The following is a 20,376-nucleotide window of genomic DNA, read 5'->3' on the forward strand; positions in this document are numbered from 1 at the left end:
CTCTAGGGGTGAATTGACCAATTTGTCCATTGCCGATTTGACCCAGTTTGCAAATAATTTGGTATTTCTTTCGGAGTCTTGACCTAATTATTTGACCTAATTATCAGCTATTTTCTGTGATTTTCTCTTTTCCACTAGGTTCGCAATAGTCCTTAGGACCGCAGCGTCACATTTTTCGGTTCAGAATTCGGATTAAGATTGACCTCGCAGTCACTTCTCGGGAAGGTCACCCATCGCTGTGACTCCCAGCTCATTTAACTTTTTATATTTTGCTTTTCTTATTTATACTTAACTATCTAGTAATCACCAATTATTTGCATTCATGGCTTATCTAGGTATCTTAAATGTGGTTCTAATTTTCTTAATTGTGCGGACTGAAACCGGTCACCGGAACAGTGAAATATACTAAGCTATGCAAATAAGGGTGTTACACACTCCATGGGCTGAAAATCATTTTCTTCAATAGACAAAAGCCAAATAACATTTTCCATCATTCTTCTATTTATAGTGTTAATTCACTCAATCCTTATCTGATTAGGAATCCCACTCAATTTAGGAATAATACTAAAATAAGAGTTTTACTCATTATAGGAAATATTTCTCTATCCTATTGAGGAATATTTCTCCCACTCAAATTAGGAAAAGATCTCTCTCGAAATTCCATTAGAATTTTGAGTCATAATTCTAACAATCTCCACCTTGACTCAACATCCATCAACCATTGCATACTTCAAATTCTTGGGTGTCATCAAATCATCAAATCTCCATGCTTGAGCTTGAACCCTTCAAAATCATCAATTCTTCAATCTTCATCTTGAGTGTAACTTGCTTTATTCTTCAAAAAATTTTCACGTCATCAATCATCTTGATTTTGCATCAAGAGCTCCACCTCAATTTCAACTTTCCACCACCACCATTATTACATGTGCGATTTTCTACTTGTCACAACAGCTCCACCTTCAACCAAACTCACCAAGATCATCCCTATACTCTGATGCCAATTTGTTGTGCACTATGGAAGTGTGTAAACTACAAAGAAACAAAGCAAACACATAAAATACCAATATTTACGTGGTTCACCCTCTCAACATAGGGCTACATTCACGGGCATGCCATCTTCTACTATCAATAATAAATAAATCATCATTACCAGCTCATAGTTATACTACCCATCAACCCAATTACATCAAAGAGAATCAATACTACATCAAACTGCTCATAGTAAATATATTAGTTAGTCCCTTTCAGTCTCCTCTAGATATAACCCAATATATTTACTATTACAATCCATTTCTTTTGAATTCAATGTCCTTTCTCCACCTTATGCTAAAGCCTCTCTCTACTGCAATGGGCCATAAGCCTCTCTCTACTGCAATGGGCAAAAGCTCCTCATCAATGGACAGAGCCAAATTCGAAGCAATTGGCAAAGCCCCTCTCTATAATAGGTGACAGCCTCACTCCATAGGTTAAAAACCATTCTCTTCAATGGCCAAAAGCTAAATAACCTTTTCCATCATTCTTCTATTTATAGTGTTAATTTTCTCAATTCTTATCTGATTAGGAGTCCCACTCAATTTAGAAATAATACTAAAATAAAAACTCTACTCATATTTCTCCCACTCAAATTAGAAAAAAATCTCTCTCTAAATTTCATTAGAATTTTGAGTCGCAATACTAACAATAATAATGCAGCACAAGAGGGAGAGATAAGAGAATGTATTATTGTGTGAAGGGGAGTGAAGGTGGTCATTCAGCGCTTGTCCCAAACAATAGGCTCAATGCAAATCCTTTTGGAACTTTCTAACTTTTGATGTGACATGCTATTTAGATTTTTTTTATTACCTTTGTCATGACCCAACCCATGGGCCGGACTGGCACTAGGACCTGGGCCAGCCTAAAGCCTCCGAGGCCTGTAGTAAGCCTATCTATTCATTAATCCAACTCTAAGGTCCATTTGGGCCCAATTTCAAGAAATCAACTGGACAGAGTCCAGCCATAAAATGGACCTTTCAATGGGGAGTTTTTGACTCACCCGACCTGTAAACACAATAAATAATCAACTAGGAAGCTCAGCTCACCCTCCACATACTCATATCATCATAAATAAATGGGAGCTCAGCTCCCTCATCTAGCCCATCAAACATGCATAAAGTTATGCGTCTATAGGTCCAACATGATAATAATATTATAGACCCAATCAAATAAATATTTCTAACACATGCGAAAATTCTAGAAGTTTATAGAATTACACAAACATAAATAGATGACCTGCGAGGGAGAAAAGCAGGTTAACCTCAAAAATATCCTCCTGTGGCCTGGAAAAAATATTGAACAGGAGTGAGCGTTCGACTCAGAGAGTAAAATATCAATTATAACCGTAATCTCTATAACTATCTAAAACTAATGCACCCTGTAGAGTGAAATGCAACATCAGCAATAAATTCACATCATAACAGCAAAAAGGTAATTTGGAGCACTCACACACCCAGTAATATCAATCATAATATATGGGAGCTAATTCCCTATACAGCTTCTTAAATCCAACCTGTGCCAACAAATAACTCAAGCCGGACTTTCGCTTAATATACCAAATCGGGGTCCCAGTGAAGAACTCAAGCCGTGACTACCCCGGAAGGATTGGGTCCCAGCGAAGATCTCAAGCCATGTCTACCCGTCCTATCCATAGTCCACACCACATCACACGCACGCCAACGCATGCACACTGCTCCAAATTACCATAACAATATCCATGGCACTTTAACAGTTATGAATGCAACATAAATCGTGCCTAGAGTTTAACTACATAGATATATGCATATAAGTGATGCATGGGCATGCTTGAACATATAATAATATCGAAATTATAATTAAAATTAATATTTTACTCACAAACTTGACAGCAATCACTGTGGCGGCTGGGCGGAGGAAGAAGGCTGTCCCGGCTCACCTGACAATTACATTACAATTATTTAATACAATTGACTCAATACAAATCAAGAAAAGACCAAATACGTCATAAGTCGTGCCGAAAATTCGGCAGAGTCTCCCCTATACCTAGGACCTACCCAACCTGCAAAAGGGCTCAAAACGCACTTCTATATTCACAATCCATATATCCACAAACTCAATCACATCTCACAGCCCCTCCTGGGCCCATCCAAACAGTCATCAATCACAATATGTAAATTTACAGTTTAGTCCTTATATTTGATCATTTTGCAAAAACTGTCCAAATAAGCTCTAAAAATTCTAAAATTTTGCCCCGTGGTCCTTAACAATATTACTAGGCTATTGCAAAAAGAATCATAATTTTCTGAGCTACCACGAATATTTTACGGATTTTTAATCTCATTTAAGAACTAGAAAATTGCGAAAAAGTAAGGTTCGGGTTTACCTATGCCGATTCCAACTTCTGGAACGCGCTCGGGACATCTGACAATGGTAGGGTAGCCAAAATCTCGATTCAATTCGGAGACTTTTTCGGTAACCGATCTATCTGGTCGGAAATTCACAGACCTGGACAACTGTCGAATTTCCGCGAATTGAAGATACCTACACGAAGCCCACAACACGGGGGTTAGTATATAAATTTTTCAGAATTTTCTAAGCTCATTTAATGCTCGAAAAAATACTGTGAAGTTCCGTGGGACCCACCGAAAAACGGTGTCAGAAAATTTTGAAATTTATATTGCCGCGAAGCTCTAGATGAGTGGAGCGCTCTGGTACTCTCAGTTTTCTCGTGGGGTTCACGGTTTGTGAGAAATCTAGCCCAAAAGTAAAAATGTGCTAAAACTTCCCGGGCAAAAATTGGACAAATCGCTCGATGGATTTCGGTGTTCTTGGTGTCTATGGAAAGCTCTCGACGAGTAGATGAATTTAGACACAAGACTCGGTCCGATTGGTGGCCGGATCGGCCGGATTTTCGCCGGAAAGACGAAGCGGCGCATTTGCACGTTGCGTCGCTTCGGGCGCCTTTTTCCGGCGTTTCGGGCGACGGCAGGAGAGCTGGGGCGGCTGGGGACGGGCACCGGCGGGCTGGAGCGATAGGGGAGGCGACGGCGCTGCAAGGGGAGGAGGGAGGAGAGAGCAAACGGGAGAGAAGGAGAGGAAGGTCGGGACGCGCGGAAGAAAAAGAGAAGAAGAAGAAGGGGCCGGTCCGATTCGATCGGTCCGATCCGGTCCGGTTCGATTCAGCCGGTTCGATTCGAATACAAAATTTTGAATTTTTACTCTGCCTTGGGACCGAAAACGAGGTCCAAAAATTTCGAAAAAATTTCAGAAAACTCAAAAAAATTTGTAGACTCCAAATATACTTTTAGTTTTGCCACATGGTTTTTAAATTAATTTTTAAAAATCATCAAAGTTTTATATTTCCAGGAAATCAAACCAGATTTCGAAAATCTGAAAAATTTCAAATAATTTCCTAAAATTTAAATAAAATTAAAACATCAATATTTGCCCAAAAATAATATATTTAAAAATTAGGGGTGTTACCTTGACCTCATAATTTTAGTAACTCAAATTTTATAATTTAATTGAGGTTTAAAAAAGTAATTTAATTATTTTTTACTTAATTATTTAAAAATATTTTTTATAATAATAAAATAAATTAATCATAGTATTATAAAATAAAGGAAAATTACATATTATAATGCAAAAATTTTAAAAATAAAATAAGTTTTTAATATATTTTATCATGATTTTAATTATATAAGATATTAATTTTTTTAATTTTTAAATTATAAAATTATTTTTTATTATTAAAAAGTTAACACATTTTTTATATTTTTCTTTGTTCTCTATAAAAATGAAAATTAATTTTTCTTATAAATTAAAAATAAAAAGCATAAAACCATTTTTCAAAAGTAAACATATCCCTAATGTCACATATAGAGAATTATGAGTTTTGTGATAATTATTATATATATAAATGGAGAGTTATATAAATCATTTATTTAGATTGTAGTTATAAATTTATTTATGGGTTTGAACTCATACAAAATAAATAAAATTTATATAATTAAATATATTTTATATAATCTTTCAGAACTAATTTGGAATTCAAATTCACAACTTTAATATTAATCGTAAGATCAAACACTTATCATCGGCTTAAAATTTTAAGTAGAAATATAATTTTAATTTTTTATTAATTTTATTATTAAATTAAAGTAAAAAATTACAGTCCACATTTGAAGCAATCATAAAGTTATAATTTATTTTTCTTCTTAAACTATGGTGGGGCCTTTGCTAAGCTTATATTATTTCAATAATAGGGGAAAAAAAATTGTATATATAGCTTAAGTTAGACTGCCTTCAAAATTATAATTGAGGGCTAAAAACTTATTTTATAATTATTTTTTAAAATATTTTTTAAATATTACTTAAAAATAGTTTAAAATTAAGTTTTATGTTAATTTTTTTTATAATTATAATATATTAAATAAAATTTAATAAATTAAAATAATAATATCAAATAAACTCTTAATTTAAGAAAATTATATATATTATATAATAAGTTTTATTTTAAAAAGGTAAATCATGATAAACGCTCTTTTAACATTCTTAAATTACAATTAAAAAAAATCAAATTTAATTAATTAATTATTTATTTATTTATATAATAAAATATATTTTAAAAAATAATTTATAAAAAAGTAGCTTGAAGATATAATATGGATGGAGAAGAGACAAGGCAAAGCCTGAACAAACAAAATAAAAATTGGTGCGGCGATGCTTGGGTTTGACTTTTGATCTTACAAACAAGCCACGTGTTGCGACCCAATGATCTCACATTTTCAAAACGAGGGAATGAGGTTAAAACTTAAGTCTATCACATAAATAATGTATATTTAATTTTTAAATTAAATTAAATTAATATATTTTAAATAAGATGAAATTAAGCGATTTGATTTTAGAGTAAAATTTATTTGAAAAAAATAAAAAATTTTGAAAAAAAAGTTAAATCATTATATTTAATTAAAATATGAATCAAACCAAAATAGAAGGACTCTACAATTTGATTTTGATCCTTTGAACGTTGAATCAAAATCGGCTCGATAGCTAGCTCTATTTCTAATAGTTTTTGACAAAATTTAAGCTTAATTTGCTATAAAAAGATGAACTTTCGTTCTTATTAATTAAATTAAGAAAAAATTTTAATTAATTTTTATATTTTAATAAAATTAATTATTTAATTATTTATTTTAAAAAATATATTAATTAATCTCTATATTTTTTTTTCTATTTACACTTTAATTCATTTAGTGATTTTAAATATTAATTTAAATTTTATTTGGTACTTGTAATTTAAAAAATATAATTATATAATTCTATATTTTTAAATTTAAATTATTTAATATTCATAATGACAATTTTTTGAATATTTTAATTAATAAATTTTTTAAATTAAACAAATAAGCTAAAGAGTAAACTAAACAAATCTATGAGGATTAGTTAATTTATTTTTTAAATATGATAATTAAATAATTAATTTTATTAAAATAAAAAATTTAATAATAATTTTCCAATAAATCAACCAGGTTAAATTCCATCTATAATAACGTATTAAATCTTTCAAAATTGAGTAATGCAGTATATATATATATATATATATATATATATATATATATATATATGTTTGTCTTTATGACCAGTTGAGGAATGAAAGATAAGATTATTTTCATTCTGACAATATTATAAATCTTCTGTATTATCATATCATAGATTCATAGATTCTCCTCAAAGAGAATAGTTATCTACACCTATGATAATACAATCAACTAATCAAATTAGCTTTTCTATATTCTCTCCCATAAATCCATGAGCATACCAAATTCAAGCTCAACAAATGAGTTTTCATCACACACCAACTTTTTCTTTAACTTAATTCGAAACTCCTTCAAACGTTATCACTCAGTGAACAAACTAAAATTTTTTTTTCTCAAGATAACTTTTTTACAAATTATACATGTCCCAACTTTCTTATTGAGCAAAGTGATTTTTCTTTTATTTTTTATCAAATAGAAAATTCTTTAAATCAAGATATACTTGGGGTATGAAGAGCTTGGTGATGAATTTGAAAATGTGTTTGGTGGTCATAATGAAGAGGAGAATCTTGTTGAATTTGTTGCTAGTAAGCTATTTTAAGAGCTTGCTTCCGTTAAACACTCTCATATTTGCCCTCTAACTCAAATATTGGAGTGCCAAACCATGAAGTCCCCATTTGACTCTGACCTCTTATTATTATTATTATTATTTTGGAAACAAGGGAGCAGAAGAACAAAATGATATCAAACAAAATCTAGGATAGGAACATCCACAAATGTCATGGAAGAGGATGTTGTTGATCCCAAAAGGAGGAGCTTCAAAATGAATAACACCCAAAGAGCAAGAATGATTGAAATTTGCAAGCCAATCAGCACACATATTTCCTTCCTTGTATATGTGTTTGATATGCACCTCCTAATCTCTGGAAAGCATCTCCCTAATCTCATATAGCAACTAAGAGAATGGATTGACTTGATGCATCTTCCCAAGAAGAGCAACTACCATTGCACTATCAGTTTCCACACATAATCTACAAATACCACTTTCCCAGGCTAAATTGACACCAATAAACACACCCTATAGCTCTGCCATAATAATGGAGCAAGAACTAGGATTAGCCTCAAATCCAGTACTCCAAGCACCCACATGGTTACAGATAACACTTCCTGCTGAAGCTTGCCTATTTCAGCCTCCAAGAGAACCATCTGTATTTAGTTTATACCACCCAAATGCAAGCAAATCCCAACCAATCCAAACCCATTCCCTGCTGTGCAAAGAACCATAATCCATCTCTGCCATATCTGAAGACTATACACATTGCTTAAAGAACATAATAATAGTAACTCCAGCACTATCAGGCCTATTAACCTTCCCTTCGAACACAACAACATTTCTCCACCTCCATAACATCCAACACGTCACAGTAAAAATGATCACCAGAAATTTCTAACACTCGCACAATCCCTTAGAGCATGGAGGATAGTTTCTCTAACAAGATCACCTTAACCCTCTAAAGTGATCGTTATCTCTCATTAAGTGACCATCCCACTTTCATGGTGATTGCATGAGCCCATCCAATGATCTCCAAAGCCACATGATAGTCATCCAATGACTTAATAGATTTTACAACTATCATTATTGACAAATGCTAAGTCAAAAATATTGTCTCATTTTGCATAGCAATAAATAAAATTGCTAAATTTCTATAATAATGAAAAAGTAAATAATCTTCTCTCTCTAGTTTTGGAGAGAGAAATTTCTCTCTATTATCTATTTCCAGCTATTTGCCTCTCTCACGTTCGCTGAGTGTTTTCTCACTCCAATAAGCTTCCTTTGCCTCTGGGCGAGGAAGACTTTGTTCTCTAGCTTAGATTGTGGTTTAGCCCTTACCCATATTGGTTGGATGTAAATGTTTGTCTTGCAAGTTTGAAAGAAATAGAAATGGTATGTTTAAAGATTTGTGTTTATGTTTCTTTTTTTTGTTTTTGCTATGCTTGAGTCAAGCAGGTCATGGATGTGTGGTGGCTTCTGTCTCCATGGGGGAATCCTTGCTATCATGGTGGTGGATTTCTCAATGAGTCCTTGAGTCAGCCTCCTTGATGGCTGCCAATCCTCCAAGCTATACAAAATTGAGAGGTTACGAGCTCTCCCACCATCTCTTATGAAGGTTGCTATCGATGGTTGTACTATGTTTGGCTTTTGAGGTCTGCCGACTAACTGTTTAGGTACATAGCTTTAGAAGGTGTTTTGGAAGCATGTTGTGTCTCTTGTTGGCCGGAATGCTTCCATTTCTCTTCTTTTCTAATTACTGAACCAAATTTGACTCTTAAGAGGTCTGGCGCTGCAAGTTGGGGTGTACAAATGATCGGTTCGATTTTAAATTGAATCAATAAAATCGAAAATTAAAAATTAAAAATTTTAAAAACCGAATCAAACTGATCATTAAGGGAGAATTGAATTGAATCAAATCGATAAATATCAATTCGGTTCGATTTTAAATAGATCAAATCAAATTTTACAAGATTCCATATTTTAAATATTAAATTTCAATAACAAAAATATTAAAAAAAAATTTAAAAATCAAAACTAAAACATCATGGATTTTCTTGATATATATATATATGTATATATATATATATATATATTTCGATTCGATTATATTTTTTTATTTTTTATAAAAATAATCAAACTGAATTGATTAATTAAAATTATTAAAATTTATAAATTAAATTAAATAAATTAAATTTTAAAATTAAATTGATTAAATTAAATTAATTTAATTTAAATCGAAGTGTGCTTTCCTAGCCGCCGTAAGAGTTTAAGTTGATGATTATTCTTGTCTATTAGGATTACTGTTTGATGGGATGAGTTTTTTTTTATTTTTTATAATAGGTTGATTTTTTGAAACTCAAAGTCCTTCTCTGTTCTGTTACCCATTGGGCCTTTATAATGCAACAATTGCAGTTAAAGAAAAAAACATTATTAAAAAAATAGTTTCTTTTTTTGAAAAAAAATTTTGACTACGTCAGCCAGTAACTATGTATTTACTGCGTCAGTTAACCGTCCCTTAGAAAAAAAATTAATTTTCCATTTAAAACCGTAGAATTACCATATAAGATAAACCTTTATCTGGTGTGGTCGTATAAGCTCTCTGTCTCTCTTGCTATGTAGAAGCAGACAGTGACCTGCAAATGGATTTGAAAGCCGCTGTTTTAAAACGCCTTTGAGGTTCGAGCCTTCAAAATCCAAATACCTATCTCTGTTTGAATTTACACTATCCGATAGATCGTCTTCTTTCGGGTTCGGATCCTTTGATTTCCGAAACCGCCCTCCTTTCTTCTCTCTTTCTCTCAGATTCTTTGGACCCATTCGCAAATCTCCTTCTCTCCTTACTCAAATCTGTTTTCATGGACCTCTGAATATCGCAGGTAAGGAGGAAAATTTTCGGCCGTGTTTGTTTTCTTTTGTTTGGTTGTTGATAAATTGAAGGAAAACTAAATCTCAAGTTATCTGTACTGTTACTTTAACACCACAAGTCCCATTGTATCTTAGATTTCAAATAACTAGTGGTTTCTATTTCACTAATCACTACCTAACTCAGTGTTGATTTATGTTCCAAATTTTGTTTGCATGTTTCTGCTATGAGCAGATCAGTGTTCAAATGACGGATTTGCCCCTTAAGTCCATTTGCCCCTATTTTTCTTTTTCAGTTGATGTGTAGATTATTAATTTGGTCGAATCTTAATTTGTTTTTCTGTTCTTTTTATGCTGATTGGATTCTCCTGATTTGATTCTGATTTTTTGAAGTCGAAATATTATTTGCTGGAATGGATTGCCGTTTCCAAGTGCTTTCTTTTTTGTTTAAATATTTCTTGTTGATTGGTTGCTGATTAACCGGTGGAAAAGTAGTATAAAATAGAGGTTTAAGTGGGTTTTTGTTTACGTTTTTTTTATGGTTAGGAAGGACTCTAGGTTCCTGTTGGCTGGGTCTCTACTCACTTGAAGAATTATCTTTATTTTTCTCCCCGTTTTTTAGTCTGCCTAGTAGAGGCTAAAGTGGTAATGATTTGTTGAAATATTGTATTAACCTAGTTGCCTATATGTTAGTCTCACATGTTTCTGATGGACAATACGTGCCTTAATTTCTTTACATTACCTGGAAACTTTGTTTATAAAACAATATGCATTTGAGCAATAATTTGGTGATTGACTTAAATGGTTGTGGGCTTAGAAGTTTAGCGTGCGGAGATTGTTATAATCAGAGTTGATCCCTTTTCACTATGAGTAGCACTATGAAATTTCCCTGCACAATGAATCTTCCTTTGTTTGTCAAAAATAATTTGCACCGTGAGTATTGCTTTATTTTTTTATTCATTTATTTTGTTGTGCAGTGTCCAATGGATTTCGATAGTCTTGTTCCCATCGATGGGCTTGAAACTGGCTATCAAAATGGTGTTCATGAGCAAATTCCTGCCTCTGGGGATGGTGTTGTTTCAAATAATGTAAATGGGACTATTGGGAAAATTGCAGTCTCTACAGGGCCAGATGAAAATTTAGACAATGCATCTAAGTTGGAGGACTTAACTATTCATATTTCATCTGCTGGCGAGTCCAGGGAAGAGTCAAATGTACATGTGGGAAGCAATGGATTCACTGGTTCTAAGGTAAGTAGCATTCCAAGATGTTTGTTTGGTTAGTAGATAAAATTAGGGCTTTTTAGAAACCAGTCAATCTGTCATACAGGAAGGGGAAATAAAAGATGCTGAACATTCAGAGCATGTCAAATCACTGAAGGGTCCTGGAAAGGGCAAGAGCGAAAAGCCATCAAACACAAAAAATGTCTCAGCCACTCAGACTAAGAAGAGCAAGGATGGAAAAGTTGCCAGGGCACCTCCTACTGTTTCAAATGGTTCACTTTCATCAAATTCACAGTCAAAGCAGCCCTTGACAAGTAAATCATTCAATGAGAAGCAGGTTCAGGCATCTAAGATATAGATTTATATTATTAAAGTTTCTTGAATGTCTAGTATATGGTGTTGGAGTTGCTTATGTTGTATTTGATTTTGTCTGTTCCTAACAGCATTCTGGGAAGTCTGATGTGGCATCCTCTGAAGGCCTCATGTATGTATTGTTTGCACATGTTAATGTTCCTCTATTAATTTCAAGAGGAGAAAAGAGGGATAAAGAGTGGCTAATTTGATCTGGAATGTTTGATTATTTTTCAGTATCTGTAAAAAATGATAAATACATTTATTGATAACTGCTCTTCTATCCAGCTCTTTGTGAACTGTGATTTCCTGGATACAGGGAGAGGACAAAAGTGAAAGCTTTGAAGAAAGGACCTAACATTAAAGCTGAAGGGGAGTCACAAACTCCTTTGTATCCTTTTTATTTGAACACTTTACTATTTTTTTTTTTTTGTGGGTACTGGGTAGAATATGTGTGATCTTTATTTATGTCTTTATACTGTCAGTTGCCATTTGATCTTTCTAAGTTCAGTTCATCCTTAGTTGCCCTGTAGAAGTCCCACTTCAGAAGAGGCCAAACCTCGCAGGGTGGGTACACTTCCCAATTATGGTTTTAGCTTTAAGTGTGATGAACGAGCCGAGAGAAGGAAAGAGGTTTGTTTTATTCTTGAACCTTCTCGAGTCAATTTGTTAGCTTCTCCAGCAACACTTACAGTGTCAACATAATCTTTTGACTATCATTGGACAGTTCTACTCTAAACTTGAGGAAAAGATTCATGCCAAGGAAGTGGAAAAGAATACCTTGCAAGCAAAATCCAAGGTATAGAATATTAGAATTATTTATGATTTCAGTGGACTGTGATTTTTGTGAATTTTGTTTCTATCATGGCAAAATCCTCTTGCAGGAAACCCAAGAAGCGGAGATCAAGTTGTTCAGGAAAAGTTTGAACTTTAAAGCAACGCCAATGCCTAGCTTCTATCAGGAGCCTCCACCGCCTAAGGTGGAGCTAAAAAAGGCAAGTATGTCATGCATTTTTAAATGTTAGTGAATTTACTCTAAGGGGCCTATGTTGTTCTAGCTGAGGCAATTCAATGGGACCTTCAACTGTGTCTTAAGGTTTTGAAATTTGGTGTAACGGACTTGGACTACATATATTTTCTGTTGTGTGTAGAATCCTAGTTTATCTAAATATTTTGTGCTAGTAAGTGAAAATTCTGAACATAGCATTCCGTTTCTATAGTTGGTGAAAATCCTGAATGAATGTATGTGCCCAATTGGAATTACATCTGTTTGTTTTGCTTTTTCTTGGCCCCCTCCCCTCCCTTTCTCTTTTCTTGATCTTACCACTTCATCTATGTCTAATTCCTTCATTTTAGCTTGTGAAATTTGATGAAAATTATCATTTGGGAAAATTATCAGGGTAAACCTCCTGAGAGTACCAAGATTCTTGGACTAATATATGGGCAATTCAACCTAATTAATTAATCTTGCAAGAGATATAGCTATGTGTTTAGGACTTAGCTCCGAGGGGTTACAATTCTAATCCCGTCTCTTATGTGGTAGCAATAACGTTTTAGTTAAAATGTTCTTTGATTGTAGAATCAACATGACCTAGAAGCATTACACATTTCTGAGGATTTAACCCAAAATCGTTTAGAGCGGAGAAAGCGAAACCATATAGCCGACCCCAAATCTTTGGGATTAAGGCTTAGTTGAGTTGAGTTGAGTTGTTCTTTGATTGTAGAAGACTAGCTGGTGGGACTATCATCCCATTAAAATTATGTTGACCTTAGTTTCTTTTACTTTCCTTTGATGCAGATACCCCCAACAAGACCCAAATCTCCCAAGTTAGGTCGAAGGAAGAGTTCATCTCCTGTAGGTCCTGAAGGAAACCATGGGCAGAGTATTCAACCAGGTCGGCTAAGTTTAGATGAGGGAATGTCGCAGAACAACTCTGCCAAAGGACCTTCTCCTGTTCATTCAAAGAAGCCACAGCGGAAGTCCCTCCCGAAACTGCCTTCTCAGAAGAGCAGTTTATCGAATGCAACAAATGATGAAAAAACTGCATCATCTAAAGTAACAAATGAGGAAAATGCCACCTTGTCTAATCCAATGAATGAAAATGCATCTCCCATCCAAAAAGATGAGGAGCTAGTTGTTGGAGAGCAAGCTCAGCCTACTTTAGTGCAAGAACCAATAGCATCCGAGAGTTGATCAGAGCAGCACTGGAATCAGAAGCTCTACAAAGGCCTTGAAAATCCGTGTCCGTAAATAAGTGGTCAAGACTTGAATCATCGCACAATGAAGCTATGGATTGTGATGTCATGTTTGTCAGTAGTCAGCAGCATTGGTTGTTTTGTGTGCCTGCTTGCATGGCTGCTGATCTTCTCAATAGGATTCTTTATTCTGCTTGCAGCATTGTATGTTACCATTTTCTAAAATTACCTTATTTATGTTGTTAAGCATACTTTATCCGTTTGCTTATTGAAAAAAAAATATATATATATTTTTGGAAAAATTTTAGAGGAGTCTGCTGCTAGATAGCTGGAGATTAGAAAGTGCTGTCTGTTTGATGATGAAGGCTGGTTTGTTCTGTTGTATATCATGGGAATCCTTGTGTTCTTTCTTCTTGCATTTACCATAAAATGAAATTTTAAAATAAATAATAATTCTTAATTAGCTATTAGGATTATAAACTTATTTCGTATTGAATTATCTTTGATTTTAAGCAAGCTCTTGTATCGCAAGTTCTTTTATTTCCTGCTCTGTTCATGGGTTCCAGTCGCCCAAGTCTTTGGACGATTCACATAAACCATATTTTAGTTTCGATTACATTTTCATCCGTTTTCAGAGAAAGAAAACTTGAGGTCAAATGCACATCAACTTCGAAGGCAGCCATGAAATTAAAATTTCAACCAACTTTTGCCTATTCTACCTATTTCAATAGTCCAACATTGAATTTTCAAAATCAATATAACTACCTTGTTTCTTTCAGGTTGTTGTTCAAGGTTAAGTCTTACAGTGTTTGGACACTACTAACTAGACCTTACAGCCGATTCGGCCCAGGCCGAATTCCAACTGAAACCAGCAGTTTATAGTTGAGAAAGAGAATGAATCGGAATTGGATCGACTCTACAGTTTCAGTTTAAGATAATTCAAGAGAGTTTGGTCTAATTCAATAACAATCTCGGTTTCAGACTAAATTCAATTTTGAGTGATTCAATTCGAGTTGGCTCAGGTGACACCATCCTCCATCGACCATATTGTATTTTTTTTTTTTTTAAGATTGATTTAAGTTGAATTAAATTACTAGGTTAAACCGATGATTTCAGTTTGATTTCAGTTTATGATTGTGAGGAGAAGACCGAAATTGGCCTTCTGTATGAAGTTTGGAGCCAATTAAAACCCTTCATGGGCCTTGGGCATGCACCTCTTATCCCACCAACTGTCGCTGTAACAGGGAATTTGCTAGAAAAATAGGGACTATTACCAGAACGAAGACCTTGTTTGGCAACATCTTGCAGAAAAAACTCAAAACACCAAAATACTTGAGAGAGGAAGCATTGAACTTTCTTTATTCCCCGGTTGCCTCACTATCAAACGGGCTTTAATCCTCCAAGAAATGATAAAAACCACAAACATGCTCAATTGAATGGGATTGGGCTAAAAGCTGCTTCTTCTTTGGTTTTTTTTTTTTTTAAAAGCTCTTCCTTCCCATGTGAAATGATTTGCCGAATCCATGGTTGAATTTTCAAGGTTCCAAGGGCACATGGGGTTCACAGACATGTAATATTGTTCGTGATAATGCTGTCTTTTTTTTTTTTTGGGGGGGGTGGGTGGGGGAGGGACTTGGAAATTTGCTAAACCATATGAAATATGATATTCCCAGTCAGATAACTAGTAATTAAATGTGAATCAAGATTCAACTTAAAAAGGATTCATATGTTCACTTTTATTGGATTCCCCATCCATTTCTAACCGCTACAGATTTTCTCAGCAGCTTCCTTCAATTATGTCCTAGTACATCTCCTACCTACCTCCATTGAATAAATGATTGGTGCGTCAACAAGCAATGGTTTATGTCCGATCAAATATTAATTCCACTCTTTGCATGATTAAACGAGTACAGGATCATATCTAATCAAAGATTAATTGCAAGGGCCAGATGTTTCAAATCTTGTCAAGATTATCGGCTGAATATGACTACTTTCCGCAACTTTCCAAACTCCGCTGAGGCAATCACCAGTCCTTGGTCGCTCTCAAGCCCGCAGCATAGAGACAGACCTACCCAGTGCACCTGCTCTAAACGATAGAATTCCCGACACAACAAGTATTGCTCGGCCTCAACTAGCATTTAATTTTTGGGTTCTCAACTTCAACATTCAACCCACAACATACCCAGTGTGCGCAAATAAAAACATCAAGCATACAGGCTCCAAGAAAAATATCAACCAGCCAAATACCAATTATAAATGCTGCACGTAATCTTCATTTTTCATTCAATATATAAGAAGCATACAACACACAGTGGAAATATTTTTCATTATGCAAGCAGTGGCAAAATACAGTTTCTGCAGAAATGAACCTGTAAAACAAAGGCTTGGATTAAAAGAACAAAAACACCACCAAATACAAATGACTGCATTAACTTTTTATTTATCATCATTCATAAGATAAGATTCAATACAACACAAAGGGTGGAAATATTTTTCATTACACAAGCAGTGGCAAAATACAGTTCTTGAAGAAATGAAACCGGTAAAACATGGGCTTGGATTAAAAAACAACCCCGCCCCCCTTGAAGGAGATAGGTTGTCACGGCAGACCCTATAACCTGCTGCCACGGCCAAAGCCCACGACTACACGGCACCATCTCTCGAACTGCCAACAGCAACCAGAACAATTGATTCTATCATATCCCACCCTTCGGGGAAAACAGACCCAACCATCACGTTTTAAACATGACTACAAAAAAAAAAAAAGAAGACTCACGATGGACAGACTCGACACTGGTAGGTCATAGAAAAGCATTAGCCGAGTAAGCAGGTGTAACCCATATACAAGGCCAGGCTAAAACACCAAGTGTCAAAACCATGAAACAGGAAACAATTAAAACCTAAAAATCAGAACCCAGTTGACTGTATTCTCAGGGAATTATGGCCATCATGAAATTTGCATCCGATATTCTCGGAGCTAAAATATTTCTAACAGGATTCTGATGAACAGAAGCCTGCAAAAAAAAGAGTATCAATGGCCACGCTCCCAGGAAAAGGGAACCGAGTACCAGAAGAAGAAAAGACCCATGGCTGATGGACCCAAAAACTACACAAGCTGCTGAAGCTACTCATAAAAGCTGACTAGAATCTGAGGCTGCATACTTTGAACCCTGTGCATTATGTTTGCCATACTAATTCCGCAAAGGGATTCTCTCCACATCATTCAATGCCTAGGAAAGGATATCACACCTCCACAGCCGCTCTACAAGCAGATCAACAGTGCTGGTGCTGATGGCGTTACAGTGCTGGAGATTCAATCCTAGCAGAGTCTGACCCATTTTCACAAGGGCAGTTAAGCTCTGGTCTGATATCATAGAGCAACCCGACACTGAAAAGATCTGCAGATTGAGCTGGTTTGAACAAGCCATCACCATAAGCCCAGAATCTGAGATTGCACACCTTGAGACATAAAGTTCACTGAGCAACAAGCAGTTCTCCGCAATTGCAGCCAAACTTGCATCAGTAATTTTCACACATCCATCAAGATTCAGAACTTCAAGAGTCCAACCATGCTGCTCAGTCAACGCTGACACCACTTTGTCAGACACATTCACACAACCACTAAGATTAACCTTCACCAAACCTGCATCATAATTCTCAAGCAATGGAGTAAACCCAGCATCAGTTACACCCTTGAGTCCACTCAATTCCACATACTGCAACTGAGGACAGAACTTTCCCATAAGAGCCAAGCTTCCATCGCCAAAACCTGGGCAGTTACGGACGCACAATGAACGTAGGGATTTGCAAGGAGAAAACTGAGGTAATTTCAGATTCAAGTCTCTAATTCCCAAGCAGTTCACCATAGCAAGAGCCTTCAATTGTGCACCACAGTTCAAAAGGGAACCAAAACAACCAAGCTGGGTAATCCTGTGGCACTCCTCCAACTGCAGGCTCTCCAGCGACTTCGCAGCTCTCACAAACAATACCAGTCCATTGTCAGTTAGGAATGCACACTTGCGGAGGCAGAACTGCTTTAAATTTGGGCAACCCTTCCCCATAGCTTCCAGCCCAGTATCCGTCAGTCCTCGGCAAGATGTAACTGTAAAGGACTTCAGCTTCTGTAAGCCATGGCCATTACCCATGACCCAAAAGCCCTTCTCACTCACATTTGGGAGGTTGGTAAGAACAAGATCAGTAACTGCCTTGCCATAGTGCCCAATAACAGCCAGAGACACATCAGTGACATTCAAAGCCTGGAGCTTCATCTTTGACAAACCATATGTTGCTGAAGATACCAGACCTGAAATTCCTTGATCCCCAACAACTGGGCAGTTCTCGATTGAGATGGATTTTAGATTGGTGCAATATCGGCCAACAGCTTGCAGACCCTCATTCCCAATGCCTGAACAAGCTTCTATTGTTAGATCAGTCAAATTTGGACAGTTCCTGGCAATTGCAAGCAAACCCTTGTCAGAAATTGCAGGGCACCCACAAAGATCAAGCTTCTCCAGCATGTGACAGCCATTAGCAATCTCGTACAGACCTTCATCACCAACCAAAGGCAATTTCCATAAGGTAAGAGCCTTAAGCGAAGGGCAGCCACGTGCAATTGCCCTCAGACCTGCACTTGTCACCCCATGGTAAGAATTGTTTCCACAGATTGAAAGCTTTCCCAAACCTCCTCGACTAGCAGTTCCAACAGCAATAGCTGACAGTCTAATATCAGTGGCCTTCTTCCCCTCCAAGCACCTGGAAAGGCATCCACCACCCTCAATTTCTTGATTTTCAGCCCGAGACTTAACCTCACCATTCTTTTCAACTGATTCATTCAACAATTGGGTAGTTTTCTTGTCACAGAGTTCATCCCTGGACATATTACTCAGAAGAGAAAGCCAGCGCTTTGAAACACAAGCACAGGCACTCCTTTCCTCTCCTCCAGGCAGACGTCTAAAGATTTCAAAAAGACATTCATCTGGCAGAACTTCAATAGATGCTTGCCTTTTCTGCTCAAACCTCTCTCCACCAAAAACAAATGGAGCACTGATGCGAGTTCTCTTGCTGGAAGTAAAATACACATCCACATGATGACCAAGGGACAAAAAGAGGCTAGGCTCCTTGGGGTTTGGGTATATTGACCGCCCAGGGCAAAAATCATCATCTCCTGAGAAACCAAAGTCAACATCTTCCATTAATTCAAGAAACCCAATCCACAAATAAGCTAAATTTGATAAAATGGCTTCAATCATTTTTCTAACAATCCACAACTACAACAATACCTTCTACAATTACACGACAAAATCTTTGCATGCATTAAACCAAGAGAAACTAAGAAGATTCATATGCTTCTAAGTTCTAAACAGGAAAGTCACAACAAACAAATTTAGTCAGCAAGCTGTTGTTGATCTTTACTTGATGACTGCCAATCTTATACAACTGGATGACAAAATTCTTATGTTTTGAACCCAAGTCGAAGTATTGGACAGCTATGATTCCTGGTAAGGCAAGTTAAGGTTTAGAATAAGTTATTGGTGACGCAGATCTACCCTTCCGGTCAGGATCTACCACTAAGAAAAATACAAATACCATGACATACCATCAAGATTAATTATCTAAATTATAACCAAACCAAAAAAGATTAATCATCTAAAATACGACCTCAAAATTCTAGCTTTTACACATTTAAACTGATTATATAATTAACACTTTTTTTTTCTTTTGATTCAGGCATGCCTAAAATGATAGTCCTGCAACTTTAGCTTACTTCAGAGAAGTAGTAGACTGACCGCATCTAAATCTGATCATCAAATCCAAAAATCATAGCAGGAAACAGGATCATATCAACAAACCATTTAAGAACCCTTATCAAGTCTAAAACAACCTAATACTACTACCCTAAGAACACACGTCTGTTTAATTTTTATAAACATGATCACAATAGCTACCGTATTCAAGCAAAACTTTAAGTTGCAGTGTCTGATCTATCATGAAAATAATCCTAAAAAACCGCGTGTATGAGATCCAATCCAATAACCCATAAATTCTCACATCAAAAACACGACCCATGTCCCCAAATCCAAAAAGGCAGACAAACCATGCAGTCAACAGCTAAGGTGATCTCAAAAATTAAACCCAAATATCTGATCTACCACACAATCAACAAACGAGCTGGAGAAGTAGATATATTCAGCTAAAAGGGAACAAAAATACGATACATGCGAAAAATTAAAAAGCTTACCAGCGAAACCAAAGAGCTTAGACATGGGTACAGCTCAAAAAACCCCGGGAGGTCAAATCCGCACCGTCTAGCACCGAGAAACCCTCCAAAGAGAGAAAAAAAGAGAAACCCAACAACAATAAACGCTAACAAACCACCGTATAGAGATTCAAGACGCGATTGCATGAAAAAGATCGGAGATACAAGGAGATGGAAACCCTATCAGATAGGGCAAAAAGAGATGGAGAGAAAGAGAGAAGAGAAAGAAGACAGAGAAATGAATGAAAGGGCTGGGTTGAGCAAGTCAGAGCCTTTATTGCAAGTGGAATGTTGTTTGGGTACATGACAATACACGCAATGATAGCCCACATGCAATGTATCTGCATAAAGAAGTGGGGTTTCTTTGCTATATTCTCCCACCCATCA

General features: G+C 35.7%; 2 protein-coding genes across 3 annotated transcripts; one reads left to right on the forward strand and one right to left on the reverse strand.

Moving 5' to 3' along the window:
- Positions 1 to 9,639: 9,639 nt before the first annotated feature.
- On the forward strand, positions 9,640 to 14,139 carry LOC110657884 (protein WVD2-like 5). Of its 2 annotated transcripts, none has more exons than XM_021815310.2 (9): positions 9,640 to 10,054; positions 10,941 to 11,213; positions 11,293 to 11,523; positions 11,630 to 11,670; positions 11,857 to 11,928; positions 12,071 to 12,170; positions 12,265 to 12,336; positions 12,422 to 12,532; positions 13,336 to 14,139. In XM_021815310.2, the coding sequence occupies exons 2-9, from the start codon at positions 10,947 to 10,949 to the stop codon at positions 13,729 to 13,731; spliced, it is 1,290 nt and encodes a 429-aa protein (XP_021671002.2). In that variant the 5' UTR covers positions 9,640 to 10,054; positions 10,941 to 10,946; the 3' UTR covers positions 13,732 to 14,139. The 2 variants fall into 2 exon arrangements, with proteins under 2 accessions (XP_021671002.2, XP_021671001.2); XM_021815309.2 differs by having other exon boundaries at positions 9,662 to 9,977.
- Positions 14,140 to 16,147: 2,008 nt separating this feature from the next.
- Positions 16,148 to 20,376, reverse strand: LOC110657883 (EIN3-binding F-box protein 1). The gene is made up of 2 exons (XM_021815308.2): positions 19,972 to 20,376; positions 16,148 to 18,897 (listed from the first exon to the last, which is right to left on the reverse strand). Exons 1-2 carry the CDS (start codon positions 19,994 to 19,996, stop codon positions 16,964 to 16,966), a joined length of 1,959 nt encoding a protein of 652 aa, XP_021671000.2. The 5' UTR covers positions 19,997 to 20,376; the 3' UTR covers positions 16,148 to 16,963.

This window comes from Hevea brasiliensis, chromosome 11 (genome assembly GCF_030052815.1).
Source record: "Hevea brasiliensis isolate MT/VB/25A 57/8 chromosome 11, ASM3005281v1, whole genome shotgun sequence".
Taxonomy (NCBI): domain Eukaryota; kingdom Viridiplantae; phylum Streptophyta; class Magnoliopsida; order Malpighiales; family Euphorbiaceae; genus Hevea; species Hevea brasiliensis.